Here is a 26,552-nt window from a genome sequence, read left to right as displayed (position 1 = left end):
ATACCCTTTGGCCTTGGTGTCTTTCTTTTGGGTTTCCCAGATGGCGCTAGTGGTAAAGAACCAACCCGCCAGTGCAGGAGATGTAAAATATGCGGGTTCTATCCCTGAGTCAGGAAGATCCCCTGGAGGAGGGCGTGGCAACCCACTCCGGTATTCTTGCCTGGAGAATCCCATGGACAGAGGAGCCTGGTGGGCTACAGAACATAGGATCACACAGAATCATCCTTCTTTTAGTCCTCTTCATAGAAATACCTGGTGGTATTCACTTTCTACCAAAATGAAAATTCTTACACACTCTGAAGTTCCTCTCTGTTATTACCCATCTTTGTGTCCTTCTGCGTCTTTTTCTGTTTTCTTTCCCAGCCAGGCCTCTTTCCTCTTCCTAGGACACTGCATCCATCATTTCCTGTGTGTATAAATCTTGCTGGCAAGTCATAACTCTTTTCTTCTTCCAAAGTGATTTAGTTTTGTCTGTTTGTAAAACATGACAGAGGGATTCCTTTCCTCTGTATAGCCTGAACTCTTTCATGGTACCTTCTGTTTTAAATTCTTGTCTACCTTGTCTTTCTAAGCATCCTAACGCTTTGCTTTTTAATAAATTGCTCTTTGTTTTTGTGTAGCAAAACATCACCTAGGGGCTTTGATGGTGGTCCATTGATTAAGACTTTGTGCTTCCATTGCAGGGGGCACAGGTTTGATCCCTGGTCAGGGAACTAAGACCCCCATGGAAGTAAAAAAAACCAAAACAAAAAAAACCAAACACCTATAATATAGGCAAATGTCAACTTTTGCAATGATTTGTTAGCTATACTGGTGTAATCAGAAGTTGTTATACCTTTTGATAATTCCTTGTAGAGATATACATAATTACAAAAGCCCTTCAAAACATTAGTTACTGAGTATGGACCAAGTCATTATCCACAAAGCAAGGTTGAGATAACTGTGCATTTCTCCTGGGCACGTACTGTGAAAGATAGTTATTAGATTACTGTCTATATGTGAAAACTTCTCCCATGGAATAAATAAAGGAGTAGCATTAAAATTTGAATTTTGGAACTTTCTCTAAACATTTTGAAATAGTTTGAATAGGTTGAAAATTGGGTTTTGTAAAATTATAGACGTGATATCTTCTGTGTCAGGAAGAGAGATGATCAGAATTTTTCATATGGTTGCTAGTATGGTATAATATAAAGAGATGGATAGAAGAATGCCTGGAAAGATGTATTAAGTTGTTCATGTTTGTTGGCTCAGAGATAGCAAGTCATATTGAAACGGATGACTTTTCTCCCCCATATGTACCGATTAGGGTACAGGGTAACCTGCTGTAACAAAGAGTCTTAAATCCAGTGGTATAAATAAGATAGAAATTCATCTGCTTCTCATTTAATGGTCTGGCTGGTCTGCACTGATGGGGCAAGTTAGTATCCTGCGGCCAGTATTCCAGGAGGTACACAGACCCATCTCTTTCCACCCCCACCCACTCCTACACCCGCCTTGTTTCTCCCCTTCATCCACATTGCCAAAGCCGAGTGCCTGCGGTATCAGGAAGCCCGTGGGAAAAAGGAAGGAAAGGAAGATCAAGCAGTTCTTTTTTCATGTAAATGAGACTGCAGTTGGATACATTTCTTTACACACTCTTTTTTCCTTGGAGTTAGTCTGTCGTGTCTAGCTGTAACATAGATGGGAAAATGGAGTCTGTCTGGGTGGTCTTTTGTTTAGTTAGGATTCTGTTGTGGAAAAGATAAAATTTAAAATTTGGGGGAAATCCTGTAGTCTGTCACAAGATACTTCTGTATTTAAAATTTTATTTGATATGTATTACTATTATAATTTATAGTCTACTAAACATTCGATTAGTGAAGAAAGTTGGGTGCCCCAAAATTGATGCTTTTGAACTGTGGTGTTGGGGAAGACTCTTGAGAGTCCCTTGGACTGCAAGAAGATCCAACCAGTCCATCCTAAAGGAGATCAGTCCTGGGTGTTCATTGGAAGGACTGATGCTGAAGCTGAAACTCCAGTACTTTGGCCACTTCATGCGAAGAGTTGACTCATTGGAAAAGACCCTGATGCTGGGGGGGATTGGGGGCAGGAGGAGAAGGGGACGACATGGTTGGATGTCAAGATGGTTGGATGGCATCACCGACTTGATGGACATGAGTTTGAGTAAGCTCCTGTTGGGAGTTGGTGATGGACAGGGGGGCCTGGTGTGCTGCGATTCATGGGGTTGCAAAGAGTCAGACATGACTGAGTGACTGAACTGAACTGAACTAAAACATTCGATGAATGATTCAGTCTCTTTGGATCACAGTTTTCTTATTTGTGTCTTCTTTTCCGTGCTCATTTTCTTATTCCATCACTGGTTACTAAAAGTTCCCCTAAAACATATACCATACAGTTTACTTTCATTTTTCTTCCTGTGATATCTGACTCCTGCATGAGTAGTAGGTGTGGAGAAATTGCTTATAGGTATAGATTAACTTGCTTGGAACATCAACATTGTTAACACTTGGTAGCAGATGTGGGCACATTTTTGGTAAAGGGCCAGAGAAGACATATCTTAGACTTTGTGGGTCATGTGGTCTGCGTTGTAGCCACTAGCCTCACTGTGGAAGCATGAAGACAACCCTGTATAAACACTGCTGTGTTTCAGTAAAAACTTATTTACAATCTGAACTGCAAGCCATAGTGTGCTGATCTTGCTTATAGGATGGGTATACCGTCCAGGTAGAATTAGATGTAAGCTTAAGTTTGTGGAGTTTCTTACAGAAAATGAACTAGAGGGTAGGTAGGTCAGTGCTGTTAAGGTTCTGTCTGTTGTTTATTAATCACATGTTGTCTTCTGCTCTGTATTTATTCTCATATGAAGGATAATAATGAGCACAATAATAGTCTTTTTTTGAGTGCCCTGCATTGTGGTAAACATTATTTCATTCGTACCTCATGACAGTCAAACTAAACAGGCTTTATTATTTATCACCATTTCACAGATGAGGACATAAAGACTTTGAGAGTTTAAATAGCTTACTCAGAGTGAGAGGTCAATCAGGTACTTGAACCTGAGCGATTCTTTGCCTACTTTGTAATCATCGTATAGGGAAGGATTCTCTAAGGCTTGAATAGCCAGAACAGAACCAGGCTTTCTAGGTTTGTTACGAAGCATAGTAGTACAAATTGGAACTATGCAGCAGTGGGTTAAAGAATTGAAAAGAATGAACAAACCTCTCCGTTTACTTCAACTCTGTAATATACTCCAGTTGCCCTTCTAGTGGATGCCTGATCTAATACCTGCTTTCCCTAATACCTGGTTTTAAGATGCCTCTTCGCTCTACATTTTATTCCTATTTAATGGGTTTGGGTAAACTCCGGGAGTTGGTGATGGACAGGGAGGCCTGGCGTGCTGCGGTTCATGGGCTTGCAAAGAGTTGGACACGACTGAGTGACTGAACTGACCTGAATATTTTTTTAATATACCTCCTTCATAAACCTTTCTATATCATATATTCCTCCTCATACCATTCATACCCCTCTGTGGTAGTTACGTATTTTAACCTCACTTTGGAATAGTCATTGTGTTGTTTTGTTGTTTAGTCGCCAAGTCATGTCCAACTCTTTTGAAACCCCATGGGCTGCAGCCTGCCAGGCTCCTCTGTTGATGGGATTTCCCAGGCAAGAATACTGGAGTGGGTTGCCATTTCCTTCACTTTGAAGCAGTCATTGTGTCCTGTGCTCAATTTTTCCTTCTTGATCATCAGCATTTTTCCTTCTTGATCATCAGCTTTTTTTCTTCTTGTCCTCCGCCTCTCCCGTGCCCCCAACTCTCCTCTTTCTTCTCTACTTATTTTGAAGTATACTTGACATATAATCAACTACTCATATTTAAAGCATTTAATTTGGTGAGTTTTGACATATGTATAGACCTGTGAAACCATCACTATAATCAAAAGACTGAACATTTCTATCACCTCCCAAAGTTTCCTGGTGGCCTTTGCAGTCTACCCTCTCTCTGACCCTGTCCTAATACTTCCTGTAGGTTGCCTTTAGTATGCATTATTTTTGGTCTTGCTTCTTTCTTTAATTCAGCATAATAATTTTGAGATTCATCCTTGTTCTGTATATGAGGGGATTCACTTCTTTTTATCAGTTCACTTGTGTCCAATTCTTTGTGACCCCCATGGACCACAGCCCGCCAGGCCTCCCTGTCCATCACCAACTCCTGGAGCTTGCTCAAACTCATGTCCATTGAGTCAGTAATGCCATCCAACCATCTCATCCTCTGTCGTCTCCTTCTCCTCCTGCCTTCAATCTTTCCCAGCATCAGGGTCTTTTCCAGTAAGTCAGTTCTTCGCAAGAGGTGGCCAAAGTGTTGGAGTTTCAGCTTCAGCATCAGTCCTTCCAATTAATATTCAGGAATGATTCCCTTTAGGATGAACTGGTTGGATCTCCTTTCAGTCTAAGGGACTCTCAAGAGTCTTCTCCAACACCACAGTTCAAAAGCATCAATTCTTTGGCGTTCAGCTTTCTTTATAGTCCAACTCTCACATGCATACATGACTATTGGAAAAACCATAGCTTTGACTAGATGGACCTTTGTTGGCAAAGTAATGTCTCTGCGTTTTAATATGCTGTCTAGGTTGGTCATAGCTTTTCTTCCAAGGGGCAAATGTCTTTTAATTTCATAGCTGCAGTCACCATATGCAGTTATTTTGGATTCTTTTTACGGCCGAGCAGAATTTCGTTGTATGGACAAACCACATTCATTATTGATGGGTATTTAGACTGTTTCCAGTTTTTCACTTTTCAAATAAAGCTGTTAACATCTGTGTGTAAGTGTTTGTATAGGCATATGTTCTTATTTTAACTTGTGTAAATAGTTAGGAGTGAATTATCTGAATCATATGATGAATATATGTTTAACTTTTAAAGAAACCTTCTTACAGTCCAAAGTGAAAGTAAACTAAAATGTACCAATTTATTTTCCCCTGCCCACCATCACAGGTTGTGACAGTTCTACTTGTACCACATATCCATTGACACTTAGTATACTCTTTTAACTTTCAGCCACTTAAATTGGTATTTGAGTATATTTCCATATATTTTTTTTTGACAGAATTGTTGAACATCTTCCTCTGCTTACTGGCCATTTGTATATATTTTGTGAAATGTCTTCTTATATCTTTTGTTTATTAAAAAAAATTTTTTTTCTTTAACACCAAAAACATTTTGTATTGAGGTATAACCAGTTAACAATGTTGTGATAGTTGCAGATGTATAGTGAAGGGACTCAGCCATATATATACATTGTACCCTTTCTCCCCACTCCCATCCAGACTGGCACATAACATTGAGCAGAGTTCCATGTGCTATAGGATAGGTTCTTGTTGGCTATCCATTTTAAATATAACTGTGTGTATGTGACCTTGCCTCTTTTTTAAAAACCTGGTTTGTTTATCATCTTATTGTTGTAAGCATTCATTATATAGTCCAGTTACAAGTTTTTTATTTGAAATATGTGTTGTGAATATTTTCTCTGTCTGTAGTTTGCCGTTTCATTTTCTTAATTAAATCCTTCAAAGAGCAGATTTTTAAATTTTGATGGAGTATACTTTTTTATGGCTCATGGGTTTTGTGTACTATCTAAGAATCTGCTCCCTGCTTCAAGATTTTTCTCCTGTATTTCCTTTTGTAAGTCTTAGTTTTAGGTTTGTGACCCAGTTTGAGTTAATTTTTATGTATCCTGTGAGTTAGGGTTGAGGTTCATCTTCTGTTTTTCCCAAATGCATATCTAGTGGTTCTCCTATTTATTGAAAAGACATTGATGTCCCCATTAAATTGACATGGCAATCATAGGGTTCTTAAGTTTGCATTTAGTGTTTTATTGCTGCCTCAAGTTCAAATTTTTTGTTATCACTTGAAATCAACAAGATAAGTAATTTTGCATGATTTTTGCTAGGTCATAGGACATTAGTAATACATTTATGCATATAATAGGAATTGTATTTTTAACTGACTCATTGTTTTTCAATTCAATCTGTTATTTTATTTTTAGGTGTTACACATAATATTGCATTGCTTCGAGAGGTGATAATCAATTCACGCTTTATAGAAGGAGATATCAACACTAAATTTCTTTCTGAGGTATATCCTGATGGCTTTAAAGGTTTGTATATATCGAAGTATTTTAGTGTATTAAGGTTAATACTTTTTTATACTTTATTACAATGGATGCTTTCTTCTCTTCTGAAATGAGGGCTTTTGTTCTATAGTACTTGATACTAATATATTAATACTTAGAGTATCCTAGGCTATTGACGGTCATGATTTCGAGTGTTCATGAATGACTCATGAATGTGTAATAGTCTGTAATTTTGTTGAGTGAGAAATTCAGCTAGTTTGTGGAATGTTGTGTTTCTGAAAGCCAATACAGATTTGTATTCCCTGCTGCTAAGAGCGTATATAGGATCTCTTCTTTAATATTAACACTATATCTTTATGAAAATGAACACTGAAAATTTCAGACTACCAGGTGCTTTTCCTATTAATGAAAATGGGGATGTCTAAGAAGATGAAGGTTTTATTCTGAAAATTGAGTTTTGAGTAAAGTAATGAGTAGACTGTGAAACTTAGCACTGCAGAGTTACCTGTGAGTGTTTCCAGGGAGCAGAAGTTACTCATCAAGTGAGAGTTAGAGAAAACCCTTGAGTGAGCATCAAACACATGGTTAACAAGATATTAAGACACTGACAGCACTTCCTAGAAATGTTCAAGTGAAGGCCAGAAGGATCGCCATGTGTTTCTAATGAACTTGGGTACATATGAAAATTAGATCTTCTCTCACAATTGTTAAGTGTTCTTCGTATCCATTTAAAGTGTTTTAATATATAAAATGACTCATTCATTTTAGGAGCTATATATAGATTCAGGTCAGCATCGTGTAGAGATACTAAATACATTTACAGAGCAAATTCTTACCACAGAATTTATAATATGGAGTGTTTGTAAGACTAACTGGGGATTACTGATTTGATTGTTCTTTCAAAACTCTTGTGTTACAGGCCTTTATCATTAGTACCAAGAGAAATAAAGAAAGTGTTTTATTTCGGAACTTGAAACAAAGACCAGTGGGTCATCATGTTCTTTTTCCTGAACTTTTGCATTTTTAGAAACATAAATTACAACCTTAACATGATTGCACTTTTCTACTTATGTGATTATTTCATTAATATCTGGTTTCATGAAGTCAGGTGCCACTTATGTTTTTGCTTTTTATTGTATCCCTACAACTAAAGCAGACCCTAAATAAATATTTGTCAAATTAATGAAAGGAATGGTGCTCATAGTGTAGGTGAAAAGGTGTCACCTTGACTGTTTTGAATTAACTGTACGTGTATTCAGATTACAGATTTGTTTTGATCCTAAAGTTTTGCCTTCTTGTCCTGTCTAAAGTTTTAATTAAAAGTTGTTGTCAGTTGTGAAGTGTCCTTGGATTCCCATGTGCTTTTGTGTCTGCCAGGCTTACATGAAACAGGCAGGAGGAGATGACAGATCAAAATATTGTGTGTGTACATGGACATTTATGTATACATTTACACATTTTTATATGTGTTTGTGCATGTTTGGTGTTATATCCCATTACCATGGAGCAGTTAAAGTTTCTAATCAGAGTTGGTTACTCTGTGATATATATTTAGCAGCAATTGAAAATGTTTCAAATTCTCAAGGGAACGCAGAGGTTTTCTTAAAATCAAACATTGCAGTTTGTTGTAATAAGCTTAGTATATTACACTTCTTCTTTTGGATGGGATTATTAGCACAGACACTATAATTCTGTTTCTTATGCATAATAGTTTTTAAATTGTTGTAAGTTGTTAGAGGCCCTTAGCAATTTTTAATTCAGCCTTCATTTTACGTGTAAGGAAACCACAGCACAGAAAGACTGATAAAGCTAAATGATCAGTGACATAATAAAGCTGGAAATTAAACTTAGCGTTTTCAACTTCTGTTTTAATAGTCATTCTGTTGTGCTAGAATTCAAATTCATAAATCATAAATCACAGACGTTTTCAGAGCATGCTGTGTGTTGACACGTAAGGACTTGAACAGCACACACCTGTTTTTGTTCTGCCGCTTATTGTGTTCCTTCATATTGTCTTCATGTCGGTTCTTTCTTCTCTGACTGACTACTGTATCTCGTTCTTCTTCAGAGTATTCTACCTCTTCTGCCCAATTTTTCTCCATAGGAGGTCTTAAATATATTAAACTGTGTCATCTTTGATTGTTTGATATGTGTGCCTGAAAGAGACAGCAGGAAGTGGCAGCTGAAGTTAATCCAGGGTCTTGTCCATACGTCTGAGGCTGGGTCATTCTGGCCCTTTGGGGTTGCCCGTCTGCTTCCCATCTGTCCAGCTACCCCATATACTGTTTATAGGCTAGTGCCTGTTTCATGGCTGCATTGAATTTTTCTCTTATATGTGTTTATTATCCCAAGTTTATTTGTAGACTAGGACAGTGTTACTTACTAAAGACTCTTAGGCTGAACTTTGAAAAGATTGTGTCTAAAATTTAAAAAATAGAATACACAGAATTTGTTCATCATGTCAACTTATTAGATGCTGATTTTTAAAAGGTATTTTCCTTTGATTCTAAAAAGTAAATGGAAAATGAAGGAGTAGATATTTGACTTTGAAATAAAGGGAAAATGAAGAAGAAGATACTTTAAGAAGTATCATTTCATTTAGCCTAGAATGGAAATTTTGGACTTATTTCTCTGCTGCCTTGCTGCACTTGAACCACCAGCCCTATCAAAAGAATTATTAGAATCATTTTTCTCTTGTGGAATGTTGCGGAATGTTTAGAAAACTTTGATTCAACACAAGAAGTCTACCATTAAATTATACTTCTCTTTTTTCCCCTCTGAATTTTATCATGTATTTCTGTACCTTTAAAAGTGGTAAATACATGACTGAAGTGTTGCCTTTAAAAATTCAGTCATTAAAATCATTCAACAAATAATTGGTATATGCAGTAGAAGAAAATCAAAGAGAAATAGTATATTTCCCTCATCCTTAGCTGTGGTTATATCATTAGGGAAATAGACATGTAAATAACTGACTACACTATAGGACAGAACAAAAGGAGCGCTAAGGCGAAGATAAAAACTGAGTGTCTTAGAACAGACAAAAAGGAAACCAGTTGTGATTTGGGGAGTCCAGGATGTCTTCAAGGGTGAGGGAATGTAGAGCGTAAATACTCTCTCTGAGGACTCTATTCCGCAGGTGCTGGGGCCGCGCACTGCCTCAGGAGAGCCTCTGCATGTGTTTCTTCCCCATCCTCCTCCTTTGATGTGATGGTGGTGGTTTGAAATAGGCCTTGGAGAAGGTGTTTACAGTTAGGGAATTAACACATGCTCTTCACTGGGGCTCTTCTCCTTCCCCCACATCCCAACTGGTTATTAAACTTTCGCCAGCAAACCACTGCCTACACTTTGACCTGAGGATCACAGGCAAACAGAGCCATCTGCATACAAAGGAAGAGGATTTCGCAGCTAGGGAGGAAGAGCCTAGAAGAATCCCTGAGGACGAGCAGTCTTCAGTTTTAGACCTGCAGGCATCACCTCTCACTCTCTCAGGGTAACTCTGTCTTCTCTGCCCTGGCAAAGGCTTTGAGGTTCTTCCCTGTGGAGAACAATGAGGGCTTCCTAGGTGGCGCTAGTGGTAAAGAACCCATCTGCCAGTGCAGAAGACGTGAAGACATGGGTTTGATCCCTGGGTCAGGAAGATCCCCGGGAGAAGGAGATGGCAACCCACTCCAGTATTCTTGCCTGGAGAATCCCTCGGACAGAGGAGCCTTGTGGGCTATGGTCCATAGCGTTGCAGAGTCAGACATGATTCTGGGGGACATGCACTGAGGGACATCAGCCAGAGTAGGTAGAGGATCAAGTGAAAGTGGACATAATAATGGTGATCCCTTCTGTTCCCAGCCCTTTTCTCCACTTGGTTCCCAGAGTGCTGCCAGGCAAATAGCTACAGGCACAATAGTAGAATATCTTTCCCAGAAAAATCTTACTGCTGTTTAGTCGCTAAATCATGTCTGACTCTTTGCGATCTCATAGACCGCAGCCCATCAGGCTCCTCGGTCCATGGGATTCTCCAGGCAAGAATGCTGGAGTGGGTTGTTGTGCCCCCTCCAGGGGATCTTCCCCCCCTAGAGATGGAACCCCAGAGACCCAAGTCTCCTTCTTGGCAGGAGGATTCTTTACTGCCGAGCCACTGGGGAAACCCCTGAGAAATCTAACCAACCCTTAAAGGGATTACCCAAAGATTCCCCCCAAACAAAATGACCCCCAGACTACCCTACCCATGAGGCCAGAGGTCAGCCTAGCTGTAGCCCACATTTAGAGCATGCATGGCTCAGGATCAGGACACCCGTCTGCACTGCCTCATACACACTGCCTTTAAATGGAACCCCCAGAAAAGTGTCTGTCAGTCACAGTGTCTCATACACACTGCCTTTAAATGGAACCCCCAGAAAAGTGTCAACCACAGATGGCTGGGAGAAAGCCACTTAGGAGAACACAGATGAGGCTTCTTAAAGCCAGGTGGGTGGGTAACAGCAGGGGCTTTACAGAGGCCCTCAAAGAGGTGCTGCAACAGGGCCTTGACCTACAGTAACCACTGGAGGAGAGAGCGTTGGCATTGTGGAGGGCTCACGGCTTTGAAATTATCCCCCCAGAAGGTTAAGAAAGTTCGTTGCTCAGTTGTGTCTGACTTTTTGCAATCTCCTGATTGCTTACCAAAAAATAGGTGTTAGAAAGGTATTTGATATATTCAGTAGCCACTTGGTAAAGAAGCTCTTTTCTAATAACGCATTTCTAATAAAAGTGAAAGTAGCCAATTAAATTTGATTAAAAGGCTGCTTACTGGAAACTAATAAAAAGCATCATTTTACGTGATGAAATGCTGAAATCATTTCCCTTAAAATCAGGAATGAAATGAGGTCGACTATAAAATTACTATTATTATTAAACACTGTTATAAAGGATAAAAAAGGAAAAAAGGAAGTAGTTTGTATAAATATTTTTTCAAAGAGACAGTCTCCCCCCCCCCCAGGTATTATTATATTCCTAGAAAACCCAGGAGATCTTAGTTTTATTAATAAAAACTTCTAGACTTAATAAGTGAATTTGGCAAGGTGGCTGAGTACAAGAAGAAAAGTATGCCAAGTCAGTGACTCTTTTGTGTGGAAGCTAGCTTGAAACGAAAATAGAAAAAAACCATACCTTTTCATATTAACCGTAGTATCTTGTAAGACCATAGAGAAAATGAAATGGGGAAGACATAGAACCTTTGTGAAGACAGTTGTAACTGTAAAATCTTATCAAGGAACAGGCAACAGAATGTGAACACATGGGTAAAAAAATCAGTTATTGTTTGGGAGACTTGGCATTTTTGGGAACTGGTCTTTCTCAGATTAATACACAGATTTTATGTAGTTCCAGTTAGATTCACAAGGCTTACTACATAAATCATTTTAAAGCTTGTATGTAATCATAGATTTCTGAGAATAGTCAAGAAGATTATGTGAAAAGTAAAGAGCAAAATTGGCTTCCATATATTAAAACATATTGCAGTGCCTCTATATCTAAGAAGTATAATATAAAGGATAAAGTATTCTTGGTTATGATAATATCTCTGATACACTGTCTTTCTGGACCTGAATACCCCCTCTTTGGACATGGCCAGAGTACCCCAAGAGTGGTCAGGGCATTTATTTTATTTAGTAAGTTTTAGGATGTCTAAGGGCTTCCTGGGTGGCTCATATAGTAAAGAATCCCCCTGCAGTGCTGGAGACCTGGGTTTGATCCCTGAGTTGGGAAGATCCCCTGGAGGAGGGCATGGCAACCCACTCCAGTACTTTTGCCTGAAGAATCCCCATGGACAGAGGACCCTGGCGGGCTGCTGTCTATGGGGTTGCAGAGTTGGACATGACTGAGTGACTAAGCACAGTACAGGATGTCTGACTGCAGTCTAGATTTGTGATGTACAAGCGGAGGAGGGAATAAAATTATTCAGTGTTACTTTAGATTGGAAAAGTCTAGATCTATGGGTGGAAGTCACAAAGAAGCAGTCTCTCTCAGTATGAGAAGTAACTGGCTAATGATTCAGAAGTCCTTGTAAGAAGTTTTCATTTTCCTATACTGGAGGAGTTCTGTGGGTCATATATAACCATCTGTCCAACACTGCAGGAGAAGAGACAGCCACACTGCATGGAGGATGGAGTTGATGATCCTTGTAGCCCCTTTCTATTAAAATTACTCAAGATTCTTTAAAAAACTGTAGAAACAAATTCAGTTGAGTTGCAGAAGTCAAGAAATTTTTAGCACTCCTATACCAAATTTATTGCATATTTATCACTGACAAAATTTGAAAATCTGTTCTGGTATCAATAAAAGTTTTAAAGTTGTTACGCATTATATCAGTTTGCCTATGAGATGTGATGGAATTCAATTTTTACTTGGGAACCTCCTTTCTCAATATTGCCTGAGTCAGTGCAGCTGGTAATTTATTAGACCAAGTGAAACACTGATTCAGTATCCTGCAGGTTACTGCAGGAAGCTAGCTTGAAAAGAAAATGGGGAAAAAAAAAAAACCAAATCTTTTCATTTTAGCTATAGTATCTTGTAAGACTGTAGAGAAAACGTAATAGGGAAGACAGAACCTTTATGAAGACAGCTGTAAAATCTTGTCAAGAAACAAAAACCACAATCTAAACACATGGGGAAAAAACAGTTATTGTTTGGAAGATTTGTCATTTATGAGTGCTGGTCTCTTTCAGATTAGTACGCAGATTTTATATAATTCCAGTTAGATTCACGAGGCTTACTACACAAGTGATTTAAAAGCTTAAGGATACCTTGTTTTGCCTTTTTTCCCCCTCTGTTGGTGATATATGACGTGCAGATGTGTCTAGAGAAGAGACTACTTTGTGAACCACTGTAATAAATGTATTTTACATCATGACTTAGGATATACACGCTCCGGATAATAGTGTGAGCAAAGTGCTCTCATAAGTTGTATTGCTGGTCTGGCCCACAAACTGGTTTCATGAGCCACTGCAAAGTGTTTTGTGTTGCATAGTTTGATAAAGATGAGTTGAAAACAGCTTCTATTCAAATGAGATCAGAAGACATGTAACTTCAGCATCACTCTGGAGCCTGTTATTGATAGAAATAAAGATTACTGGGCCCCACCTCAGGCTAACTACCAATCATGCTCCGCAGGTAGAGCATGGGAATCTGAGCTTTAATCCAGGTGATTGTGATGCACAGTGAGATTTGAGAAGCACTGGTCCTCTTCATACTCCAGAGAGCCTTTGTGGTTGTATATTTGCTGTATTGTAAATTGGGCTTCCCCAGTGGCATTGGTGGGAAGGAACCGACTTGCCACTGCAGGAGATGCAAGAGACGTGGGTTTGATCCCTGGGTCGGGAAGATCCCCCTGGAGAAGGAAATGGCAACCCACTCCAGTATTCTTGCCTGGAGAATTCCATATTATAAATTAAAACTTCGGAGCTTTAAAAATAATTATTAATTCATTTTCAAAGTAACGATAATAAATCTGTTATATGTTGACATCAGAGGAATGATATCATCACACATTGTATCTCCTAGATCAGTGAACCTCCACCATATACTCCTGAGAAAACAAGTGGGGGGAGAAAACAGAAATCCTAGCATTACTATGAAAATAGTTTTGACCTTGCAGACCCCCAGAGGGTTCTTGGGGACTCCCCGTCATGCCCAGGCCATACTTTGAGAACTGCTCTTGTAGACAGTATGTTTTTGAGAAGACCAAGCCAAATTTCTGTAATCCTCATGTAGGATCATTTGATAGAATCAAAGTAGAATGTTTCCATCACTGCTGAAGGGTTGGGTATGATTAGGAACTTTGCAAAGCCTGTGGGAATGTGCTTTATTAAGCCATCGAGGGTTCTGATATATCTCACATTATGGAGCTCCTAGGTTTGTCTCAAAGAGGGATGGGTTACTGGGTCTTTATATTCTAATTGTGAATATTTTTAGTCTCATTTATATTTTGAATACTTTTTTAAGGCCTAATGGTGAAATTGCTTCATTTCTTTCTGATAAATGTAAATAACTACCCGATTGTTTTTTTCTGTTTTGAATTGTACAAGTAGCATCTTAGTGCAAGTGACCCAGCACTCAGATTGCCTGTGCTGTATGTAGCATCTGATGAAGTCTATCATCTTTGTGTAGCACTGTGGTAAATAAATAGTGCTAGACATTGCAGTGAGGTTACAGGGCACTCATGGGGGTGTGTTAGCCGGCAGACCCTGGAGTAACCAGTCCTGCCTTGACTCACACACTTCTCAAGGAATTTCTGTGCCTAGAGCAGATTCCCCCGTGAGCCACACTCAGCCAGACTAGGGCGTCTTCCCCCGGTTGTCAGGTGAGGCCTCTTCCCCCAGGTCCCGCTGTATGATGGAAAGAAGAGTGAATTCAAGAGGGAGAGAGAAATTGGTTGGTTGGTTGGCTGGTTGGTTGGTTAATTGGGACTCAAACCCTGACTGGGAGTTTAGAGCCAAAACAGTCACGTACTTATTTTCTTTTCATTCCTCGCATTAGAAAACATGGCCCAGTCACTGTCCTTGGCCGACAGCACGCCTCTTCCTCACTTTATCTTTTCTCTCCTTAGAACTAAAATTGGGGTAGGGGTTGATAAAAAGCAGCAGCTGTGAGGAGCCCTAAGGTTTTCCTAGAGATCTATGTTGATAGGTTTTTTTCTTTTTTTTGGTAATTGTTTTGTTCTGTGTATCTGTTTAACATCTTCTTTACCAAATTAGACTATAAGCTTCCGGTGAGCAGGGGGCTTTGTTTTATTTAAATAATCTTGCTCCCTCCTTTCCCTTGTCACAGCCCAGTCCCTGGTACAGTACTAGCTCCATAATAGACATTTGATAAAATGCTTGTTTGAATGACTAACGGTTCTGTAATATAGAAGGAAAGATGTTGACATTACATACGTGATTGATTGATTTCCCTCAGGACACCAGTTAACAGAGACTGAGAGAAACCAGTTCCTGGCAATAGCGTCGTCCTTGTTTGTGGCGTCCCAACTAAGAGCACAGCATTTTCAAGACCATGAAAATTCAAGGTATGTGAGACCATTTAAAACAGAATGAGTGAACAGAGGAACTTGGACAACATTGAGCAAGGTTCTCTGAAATCTTACAGGAAACCCGTTCAAATAGTTTGTATTTATTACTTCTGTTTTCTTACTCTGTTAATCTTGAAAAATGTATTGAAAAGGGGGATAGTACTAAAACATAGGAAATAATCTGAACAGTTAAGAATATGTGTATAAGAAACAAGAAAGAATTAATAGCAGATTGAGTTAGTTATTTATGAACCCTAAATGTACCTTTTTGCTTCCTAATAACCTAATAAGCAAAACGGAAAACCTGCTTTATACCTGGGCAAATAAAATCATTGTGCCATTCATGCTTCTGAGTGACAGAATTATTTATTATGAATGTCTCTGTACCTACTAGAGTAATCCTGCATTAGGAAGTACTGTCCATTACTTGTTGGAGTGAGACAGATAATAAAATTGTGTTATGTCAACTCCTTTTCTTTTTACTTTTCCTCAAGAGGAAGGGGCTTCCCTGGTAGCTCAGTTGGTAAAGAAGCCACCTACAATGCCGGAGACCCCGGTTCGATTCTTGGGTCGGGAAGATCCTCTGGAGAAGGGATAGGCTACCCACTCCAGTATTCTTGGGCTTCCCTTGTGGCTCAGCTGGTAAAGAATCCACCTGCAATGCGGGAGACCAGAGTTTGATCCCTAGGTTGGGAAGATCCCCTGGAGAAGGGAAAGGCTACCCATGCCAGTATTCTGGCCTGGAGAATTCCATGAAGTATATATAGTCCATGGGATCGCAAAGATTTGGACACGACTGAGCGACTTCACTTTCACTTTCAAGAGGAAGAATAATGATTAAAATAAAAGAAAAAAGATGACAGGTGACTGAGCAGGTCTGAAGAGCACAGATCAGAAATTCGGGTTACCCCTGAAGAATTAGGTAGAAGGAAAACAAAATTGGGCTTAGGGTGTATATTTATGGCTATTGTTGTTTTACTGAGAAAATCTCTTTTATTTTGTTATTTTTTTAATTGAAGTTTAGTTGATTTACAATGTTGTGATAATATCTGTGGTACAACAGGGTGATTTAGTTATACATATTATACGCACATACACATACTTAAATATTATTCTTTTAAAATATTCTTTTCCATTATAGAATATTGAATATAGTTCCATGTGCTACACAGTAGGATGCTGTTGTTTATCCATCCTAGATGTAAAAGCTGACACCTGCTAACCTCACCCCAGCCTCCCACTCCTTCCCTGCCCCAGCCCCTTCCCCCTTGGCAACCATAAGCCTGTACTGTGTGTTTGGGTCTGTTTCTGTTTCATTAGAAGGTTCATTTGTGTCATAATCTAGATTCCATATATAAGTGATATGGTATTTGTATTTCTCATTCTGATTTACTTAGTATAATAATCTCTAGTTGTATCTGTGTTGCTGCAAATGGCATTATTTTATTCTTTTTTATGACTGAGTAATAATCCATTGTTTGTGTGTATGTGTATCTATTTTTACCACATCTTCTTTATCCATTCATCTATCAATGGAAATTTAGGTTGTTTCCACGTGTTGGTGATTGTGAATAGAGCTACTGTGAACTCAGGGGTGCATGTATCCTTTTGAATTATAGTTTTGTCTGGATATATGCCAGGAGTGGGATTGCTGGATCACATGGTAGTTCTATTTTTAGTTTTTTATGGAACTTCCATACTGTTTTCTGTAGTAGCTGTACCAACTTATACATTTCCAACAAGAGTGTGGAAGGGTTACCTTTTTTCATCACTTCCTTTTCAGTATTTGTTATTTATAGATTTTTTTTTTAATGATGGCCATTCTGACCGAAGTGAGGTGTAGTACCTGATTGTAGTTTTGATTTGCATTTTTCTAATATCAAGTGGTGAGTGGGTAAATGTGGTGTATCTTTATGATAGAATGCTACTTAGCAATAAGAAGAAATGCAGTATTCACACAAGCATCTACATGCATAGACCTAAAAAGAAAATCATCCTAAGAGAAAGAAACCAGTTAAAGACTATACAGTATATAATTTTCTTTATTTGAAATTTCTAGGAAGGACAGAAGTACAAAAGACAGAAAAAAGGTCAGGATATTGCCTGGATACAGGTGTTAACATCACAGAATTACACCCTTATACAGTCTAGGTTTGAAACTATAAACCAGTAATTATTTTAAATGCATTAGTCTCTTAAATTATATAGAAAAATAAAGCATGGAATTGCAAAACAAAGATAAAATGATACTAGCTTTCACTCTGGTAATTTTTTTTCACTCTAGTAATTTTTAAATGATGTCATTCAGTCACTCATTCATGTCCAGCTCTTTATGACCCCATGGACTGCAGCATGCCAGGCTTTCCTGTCCTTCATCATCATACGGAGCTTGCTCAAACTCAAGTCTTATTGAGTCAGTGATGCCATCAAACCATCTCTTCCTCTGTCATCCCTTTCTCCTCCTGCCTTCTATCTTTCCCAGCATCAGGGTCTTTTCCAATGAGTCGGCTCATTGGAAAAGTTAAAATGATCCTAGCTTTCACTCTTGGAGAAGGCAATGGCACCCCACTTCAGTACTCTTGCCTGGAAAATCTCATGGATGGAGGAGCCTGGTAGGCTACAGTCCATGGGGCCGCTAAGAGTCGGACATGACTGAGCGACTTCACTTGCACTTTTCACTTTCATGCATTGGAGAAGGAAATGGCAACCCACTCCAGTGTTCTTGACTGGAGAATCTCAGGGATGGGGGACCCTGGTGGGCTGCCGTCTATGGGGTCACACAGAGTTGGACACGACTGAAGCGACTTAGCAGCAGCAGCAGTTTTCACTCTGCAATATGTATTAGGCCCTTAAATCATGTAGAGAACAAAAAGTGGAGTTACAAGCATTGTTATAATAATACTGTCTTTTATGATTGTCCATGTATTTGCCTTTTCTGAGATATTTATTTCTTCAAGTGGCTTCTTGGTACTGTCTATTGTCTTTTTGTTCCACTCTGCTGGACTTCTTTCAGCACTTTTTTCCAGGGCAGGTCTAGTTGTCGTAGACTCCCTCAGCTTTTGTTTTATCTGGGAAGATATTAACTGCTCCCTCACCTTTGAAGGATATTTTTCCTGGATTTAGGATTCCTGGTTGACAGATTTTTTTTCTTTTAGCACTTGGAATATATCAGCCCACTCCCTTTGGCCTCCAGTGTTTCTGATGAGAAATCTGATAATCTTATTTTCACCTGAAGATTCGTCCCTCTCTTTTAAGATTTTGTTGTCAGCTTTTGAAAGTTTGACTGTGTGTCTTGTTGTGGGTCTTTGAGTTCATCTTTGGAGTTTGTTGAGCTCTTTGAATGTTTATGTTCATGTCTGTCACCGAGTTTGGGACGTTTTCGGTCATTGTTTCTTCAGATATTTTCTTTGCCCCCTTCTCTTCTTCCGGGACTCTTGCGGTGTATATGTTGGTCTACTTGGTCGTGTCTCCACAGGACCCTTAGGTTCTGTTCACTTTTCTTAAACCATCTTTTTTCTTTCTGTTCTTCAGAGTTGATAATTCTATTGTCCTATCTTCATATTGATTGATTTTTTCCTTCTGACTGCTCAGATCCACCTTTGAATTACTCAAGTGAGTTTTTCATTTCAATTATTGTACTTTTCAGCTCCAGAATTTCTTTTTCATTTCTTTTTAGGTTTTCTGTCTTTTTAAAGATGTTTTTATTTTGCTTACACACTGTTTTCTTGACTTTTTCCACATCCTCCTTTAGTTCTTTTAGCATCTTTAAGAGTTGTTTTAAAGTCTTTTTCTATTATATCTGCCATTAGATCTTTTTCTGTTGATCTCTTTTTCCCCTTTGAGTTGTCCATACTTGCCTGTTTATTTGTACGACTTCCAATTTTTTGGTTGAGCATTGAACATTTTAACCTAATAATGTGATGACTTTGAAAATCAGATTCTCCTTCTTCGCCAAGGTTTAGTGGTTTTCATTATTGTCTTTGTCATTTTGTTTTTTTCATTGTTGCAGACTGTCTCTGTGCCAAGGATCTGGCCAAGATGTCAACTTAAGCTCTTCTCAGGTCTTTTCTTAGATTTTCCCTGAACTTAACCGTTTATTAAATAGACCCATTTATTGTAAAGTTGCTACCACCCTAGCCGCAGAGACCTGTAACGTTTTTACCAAACATACCACTCTTTTAGACAAAGCATAATCCTGTCTGGGCAAAGTGAATCGCAGCTGTGTTGGCTTATTTGCTGAAGAGGCCCCCGACACCACAGTTGACGTAAGATGGTTGGCTCTGCCCATGTTGGCTTCACAGCCGTGTTCTCACTGTGGCCTGGGGGATGGCGACCAGGGCTGGCCTCCAGGTGTGGCTGCGTGCGGCTCCGTCATGCATGTGCTCAGGTGCCGTTTTGCCTCCAAACCCCGTAGCCTGCAGCACTTCCTTTGTGCTGCTTGTTTTGGCTGCTGCTCTTGTTTTCCCAGTTTCTCCGTGGATGGTATTCTTTCATCATTTATGACCTGGAAAAAAATTTAATAATGTGTGCCCCTACTATTGGGATAGTAAAAAGATAGTGCATTTTAGCAAGAGAGTAAAGTTAATGTCAGAGACATATAACAGTTTTGCTTTGTCTAATAAAGTGGATTAAGTTTTTGCATGAATATGTACAGTCTTAATGTGGAATTATTTTGTTTTGTAATCCTTCTTTTCTTAAACACTTTTCTTGACAGAAGTGAGTCATTAAAAGTTGGGTTAACAAAATGATTAAAAAAAAAAAATCCTGCCTCCGCTGAGCTTACATTTAAATAGAAGGTAGGCAGACAAAACAGATGTAGGGCATCAAATGATGATAAATATTTTAGTGAAAAACAAAGCAGTGAGGGAGGGTTGTAGAGCATCCTGGGGGTGGATCGTGGGGTAGTTGCAGTTTTAATTTGGTTTCAGGGAAGTGGATGGCAAGATGGATTAGCACGATGGGAAGATTGACGTTAGAGCAAAGACCTGAAGGCAGAAAGGAGTGAGTCATGTGATTATATGGAGGAAAGATCCTCTGATGAGAGGAGACAGCAAATGTAAAGTGTCCGAAGTCAAGTATGCCCGGCCTGTATGAAAAGTAGCAAGAAGGCAAATACTCTTGCTTGAGAGGAGGAAGCAAGCCATAGAGTAGTAGAGACAGAGTCCTGTTAGGTAGTCTCAGGACTTAGACGTTTAACCTTTGAGCAGTGGGGAGACCTTGCAGGGTTTTGACAAAGCAGAGCTTGGCATGACATGTGCCACAAGATCATTGGGCCCACAATGGCATAAACGCCTTAAGAGGAGGAAGAGGGAAGTTGGGAGACCAGCTGGGAGCAGAGGTCCCAGGCCTGCCCTGAGACACTCCACATTGACGAGTCAGGACGATCAGATGGGTCCAGCGAAGGAGACTGAGAAGGAAGAGCAGAGGACAGGGATGGGGAAGTAGGCAGGCGTGGCGTTCAGAGAACCGAGGGAACGACAGAGTGTTCAATTACGTCACTTATGAGAATTATGTCACTGAATTGCATCACTTACAAGAATTACTGTTGACCATTGAGTTTCACAAAGTGGAGGTCATAGGAAACCTTGATAGGTAGTTTTCAGGAGTGTTGCGTGGGAAGTGGTAGTTAAAGGTAAACTGATGGGGGTTCAAGAAAGGTAAACTGATGGGGGTTCAAGGAAACAGAGCCATCACTCTGCTGACCAAGGTCCGTCTCGTCAAAGCTGTGGCTTTTCCAGTGGTTGTGTGTGGTTGTGAGACCATACATGTGAGATCATAAAGACAGCTGAGCTTCGAAGAATTGATGCTTTCGAACTGTGGTGATGGAGAAGACTCTCGAGAGTCCCTTGGACAGCAAGGAAATCCAACCAGTCCATCCTAAAGGAAATCAGTCCTGAATATTCATTGGAAGGACTGATGCTGAAGATGAAACTCCAATACTTTGGCCACTTGCTGGGAAGAACTGATTCATTGGAAAAGACCCTGATGCTGGGAAAGGTTGAAGGCAAGAGGAGAAGGGGGCAACAGAGGATGAGATGGTTGGATGGCATCACTGACTCCATCAACATGAGTTTGAGCAGACTCAGGGAGATAGTGAAGGACAGGGAAGCTTGGTGTGCTGGGGTCGCAAAGAGTTGGACATGACTTAGCAAGTGAACAACAACAACAAGAAAAAATGGAAAAAGAGAAATTGGAGCCTGCAAGTACCAGCAACTTTCAGGGTTTCTATATTTACATACATGTGGTTAATGTCTTGTTTTGATTTTATAGAAAATGTACCACTCTGCTTTTAAAGTTTTGTTTTTTATTTTTACATACCATTATGTTGTCTACATTTCTCTGTAGTAGTTTTTGAAAAAATGGATTTTTTCAAAATTACTGTACAAAATTATTACTTTAAACAAGTTAACATATGATAGAAAATCTTGCTCAGATAGGATTGATAAATCTGGAAATAAATTAGGTTATGTGTTATTGGTGGTCCCTGGCAGTACAGAGTGTGATGGTGCAGCCTACGTCTGTCCAACTCTGTAGACATGTACCCAGAATTTCATGTAACTTGCTTATGGCAATCCTTCTATTCAGTCATTCAGGCTAGGAAAATTGTACCATCTTTGGTTCTTTTGGCTCCTTTATCTGGCACTGAAATGTCACAGCTCTTGGTATGGTGGGACCAGCGCTGGGTCAGGTGTTGGGAGTCAGAAATTTGGTCTCAGCACCACTATTGAGTAGCAAGGTGGTGCAAGTCTTTGTGCAAAATGTTTCAACTTTTGACTTCAGTTTCCTCCTCTGAGAGATGGTGGTGGTGGATTGGATGAGTCCTCCTGAAATCTTTTCAGCTCTGATCTAACTGAATCTGGGGCAGATCCTCTTACTTAAACTCTCTTTCTCTTGATATTTGAGCTGAAGTTAAAGACATGGGAAAAGGAACACCTTCACTTTGGCCTGTGATAATACTGATGAAACCTGTCTTCAATCTGAGAGGTTTTTGAAAATGTAGTGTTCACTTTTGTAGAGGATTACTTTGGGTGTATGGAGTCAGTGTATAACCACCACTTTGAGCTCCTACTTAGTAGAACCTATGTATCAAGTATCTTAACTGGCTATACAGACTGTCATCAGTTTAACTCTTTTAGTCACAGTAGCATAATGGGAAAATACTTTCATTTGCATTGCAGTCATTGTGTCTACATTTGTACAGTATTTTCTTTCCTCATCTGGTTTCCTAATAAAATGGAGAATCAATTTTTTTAGTCTATTTTTTTGTTGTTCTTTACCTGACAGATGCAATTATCTGTTTTTTTCTTGCTATTAAATAAGAATGTCCTTGCCTCATTTTAGATTTGTAATTCATTCACTCATTAAGTTTTCAATTAGATAATAAAAGTTTAAGGTTTTGAAATACCATAATTAAGGAAATAAAACTGGGGAAGGAAACAGAAAAAAGTAGCTATGTGTAAATAATTCCCAAGGAAGAGCAATATTGTTGGCCACTGCATATCGCCTCTTTCAAGTATTTCTGAATTTAAAAGGATATATCAAATTATTAATGTATTTACACCATCCGTGACAACAAATTAAAACTTTTATCATACTTCTTTCATTTATGTTCTCAGATAAGCTACTTCATTATGACAAGGGAGTTGATAGTCTGGTAACTAGCTATATAATTAAAAATAGTACTTTGGGTATACGCTCACAAGCATACCCAGCTATACTGTGCCTTTGGAAATATCTCTTTAATTAAGCAAAAGCACCAAGAGGAAAGAAAATGTTAATTCAGTCTTCATCCTTTAAGCTTGCCTTACTTTTTGATATCTCTCTTATATTTTCAGTTTCTTAATATGGTTGTGTCTTGGATGATTTAGAAACCTACATGAAATTAGGCACAAAATATTAAGTGGACAGTATATCATATTTATATGTTTTTTGTTAAATATTACATTTTAAAATATATTTCTTTTTTTGTTTTTCGTTGTATTACAAGAGCTGAATGGAAGACAGAATAGCCTCATTATTGCAGGAGAATGTCTGTGTTCCCTGCAATGATTCCAAAAGCTCTTGCACACTTCATCAGTATTATTGTGATTCTTTGGCTGCAGGAATATTTGGCAGCTGTTGCACCCCACTGGCAAATCCTATTCATTCTTCTCTCCCATTCACCCATTGCCATTGGAGAATTGATTTCTCTCTGCTCTACTCTAACCTTTCCCAATTCATTTTGGATTGTTCAATGTGAAACATTTTAATTTCATATCATACAGCTATTCAGCTCACAATCCCTTTTTTAACCTGTCACCAGGGTAACAGCATAGCATGCTTTCTTTAGGCAATCAAGTTTTTATTTCACATGTTTAATGTTGCATTAAATGTTTGCATTTTGTTTAACCCCCCTTAAATACTTTGAACTCGGGATATGTTTTATAGGATAGTAAAATCCTTGATTTTGGAACTACCACTACATTCATAATAAAATTTAAAATGATTAATTTACATAGTACAAAAATTATTATTAAAAACCCAAGTGAGCCAATCTGTGTAAGGCAATTTTCTGTAGGTGATGGAAGAATATTTGTATATTCTTGTTCAGCCTTGTTTCAAAAAAAAAGATTTAAAGGTGATTTAGAGAGATTTATTAGTTAAGTAAAAATTTAAGAGTAATGAAATTGGTGCAAATTGGAAAAATATGTCTTTTGAAGACATTTCATGACTTTTCAGTAAAAATTTCCTTCTGTGTATTATAGTTAGTGGACATTGAAAATGTATTGTGTTTATTTAGATTTGATACTTTGATTTGAATAGATTTGAATTTCTACTTATGGAGCTAGCTTCTCATCTTTATCCCAATAATAGTTTCAGTAAAATTTATTCTGTGAATAAGTTTTATAAAATTTGGTATTTTCTAAGAAATATAAAGAAATGTATAAGAAAAGGAAAGGCAGAAACTAGTAAGCCCATATTGTTTGAATGCATTTTTTCAAAGATATTAATATAGTAGATATTTAAAATATCTTTATCTTCCATTATTACACTCATTGAGGTTTTCATATTAGTCAATAGGATAAACTCTGAATTAAACTGCCTATTTTTTTTTTTCTTTCAAACCACCTTTTAAAAAAACTTTTTATGATTTAGTGCTTTTTTGAATTTCTGGTTTCTCATGGTGTGTCAGACTGATTTTATACTCTGAATGTTCATTTGTAACTAACAACCCTGAATCTAGATAACACTGGTTTAGATGACCAGTATCCTGACCATCTACTTTACAGAGGTCACTTAACTTTCATCAGAGTAAATTCCTGAATATGTATTTTAATGATGATAATTTTTTACCTTCAGAATTAGAGTTATTAGATTGTTCCAAAAATAGCAAATGGTACTCCTTGTGATAAGATGCTTGGGCTTAGAGTAGTAACAAAATAGTTCCTGCACTTTAGGGAAATTGGCCTGGTAAGGGGAGAGAATCTCATTTGCAGATGTGCCGATTTTCAATAAAAGGTTATAAGACATTCAGATAAACTTATAAGTATGGCCCATTCACAGGATAAAAACTCAGTAGAAACTGCCCAAGAGGGGCCCAAACACTGTACTTACTATAGAATGACCTTAAATAACCTATTAAAAATATGTTTGAAGGACTGAAGGAAGTCTAGTATGAACAATTAAAGGAAATTATGGCAACCATATCTCACATAATAGAAAATATTAATAAAAAAATAGAAATGGATACTTCCCTAGTGGTCCAGTGGCTAATCCCGGGGGCCTGGGTTTGATCTCTGGTCAGGAAGCTGGGTCCTGCATGCCACAACGAAGAGTTTGCATGCCACAGTTGAGACCTGGCACAGCCAAATAAATAAATATATTTTTTAAAAGAAAGAAATGATTTTTTTAAGCAATAAAAATTCTAGAAATGAAAGTACAGTGCTCATGGTGGAAAAATGAACTAGGGAGTTCAGTAATAGATTTGAGTGGCAGAAGAAACAATATGCAAATTTGAAGATATATCAGTTGATATTATCCAAAGTGAAGGACAGAAAGAAAACTGAAGAATGACCAGAGCCTTGGAGATCTTTGGGACACCGAGATGTACCAGCATGCATGCTGAGAGTCCCAGAATCAGAGAAGAAAGATAAAGGAGCAGAAAGACTGTTTAAAGAAATCATGGCTGAAAACATCTCATATTTGATGAAAAACATTACTCTGCACATTCAATAAGCTTAACAAAGTCCAAGGTAGAATAAACTTAGAAAGCTCAACAGCTGCACGCATTACAGTCAAACTGTCAAAAACCAAAAAGAATCTTAAAAGCAGCATGAGAAAAGGGACTCATCATGTAAAAGAGATCCTCAATAAGATTACGTGCTCCCACCTCATCAGATACCAAGTTGTCCAGAAGAGAATGGGATGGTATATATAAGGTGCTGAAGAATTAAAAATAAATGTCAACAAAGAATCCTGTATCCAGCAAAACTAACTTTTAAACATGAAGGAGACATTAAGACATTCGAAACAAATAAGAGAAACCAAAGCTAGCAGACCTATGCAAGAAAAAGTATGAAAGGAAGTTTTTCAGGGTGAAATGAAAGTACATTTAACAGAAACTTAAATATATATGAAGTAAAAAGAGCACTGGTTAAAGATTACTACATCAGTAAATATAAAAGTATAAATGTATTTTTAGTTTTAGTAATATCTTTTCCCCTTTTCTCATATTTAAAAGAATTACATAATGCAGTAATTTTAATTCCAAGTTTACAGGCATATCATATATACAAATATAATTTGTATGACAATAAGAAGAAAAATGGTAGAGAAAACAAAGCTATCAATTGCAGCAAATTTTCTGTATGCTTTTGCAATTAAGTTAGCATTAGTCCGGCCTTCCCTGGTGGCTCAGATGGTAAAGAATCTGCCTGCAATGCAGGAGACACACCTACAGTGCAAGAGACACATCCCTGGGTCAGGAGGATCCCCTGGAGGAGGGAATGGCTACCCACTCCAGTATTCTTGCCTGGAGAGTCCTTTGGACAGCGGAGCCTGGCGGGCTGCAGTTTATGGGATCTCAGAGTCATCCATGACTGAATGGCTCGCATTAATCCGTACCATAGTGTTTAAATATAAGGTGCAGATTGTAATCCCCAAGGTAACCACTGAGATGGCTTTAAAACCAGTGCATGGACCATCGAGGGGGCTAAAGTGGCGCACTGAGACATCTACTTAAAGAAGACACTAATGGAGGAATAGAGGAACAAGAAGGTATGAAAGCAATAAGTGAAATGGCAGATGTAAATCTTGCTTAATGAAGAAGTATATTTAATGTAAATGGAGTAAGCACACCAATCAAGGGCAGACATTAGTATGGTGAATAAAAAATAAGAT

At 38.5% G+C, this 26,552-nt stretch overlaps 1 protein-coding gene across 1 annotated transcript in view; it reads left to right on the top strand.

The window, feature by feature from the left end:
* The window catches only part of PCCA (propionyl-CoA carboxylase subunit alpha), a 337,509-nt gene that overhangs the window by 177,352 nt on the left and 133,605 nt on the right, over positions 1-26,552 (top strand). The window contains exons 17-18 of the mRNA XM_020898588.2: positions 6,047-6,157; positions 15,062-15,170. Coding sequence (XP_020754247.1) covers positions 6,047-6,157; positions 15,062-15,170 — 220 coding nt within the window. The remainder of the gene's footprint in view (positions 1-6,046; positions 6,158-15,061; positions 15,171-26,552) is intronic.

The sequence above is a fragment of the Odocoileus virginianus genome, chromosome 8, assembly GCF_023699985.2.
Source record: "Odocoileus virginianus isolate 20LAN1187 ecotype Illinois chromosome 8, Ovbor_1.2, whole genome shotgun sequence".
NCBI lineage: Eukaryota > Metazoa > Chordata > Mammalia > Artiodactyla > Cervidae > Odocoileus > Odocoileus virginianus.
The sequence above is the reverse complement of the archived record's forward strand: the minus strand, read 5'-3'. Positions and strand labels throughout refer to the sequence as shown.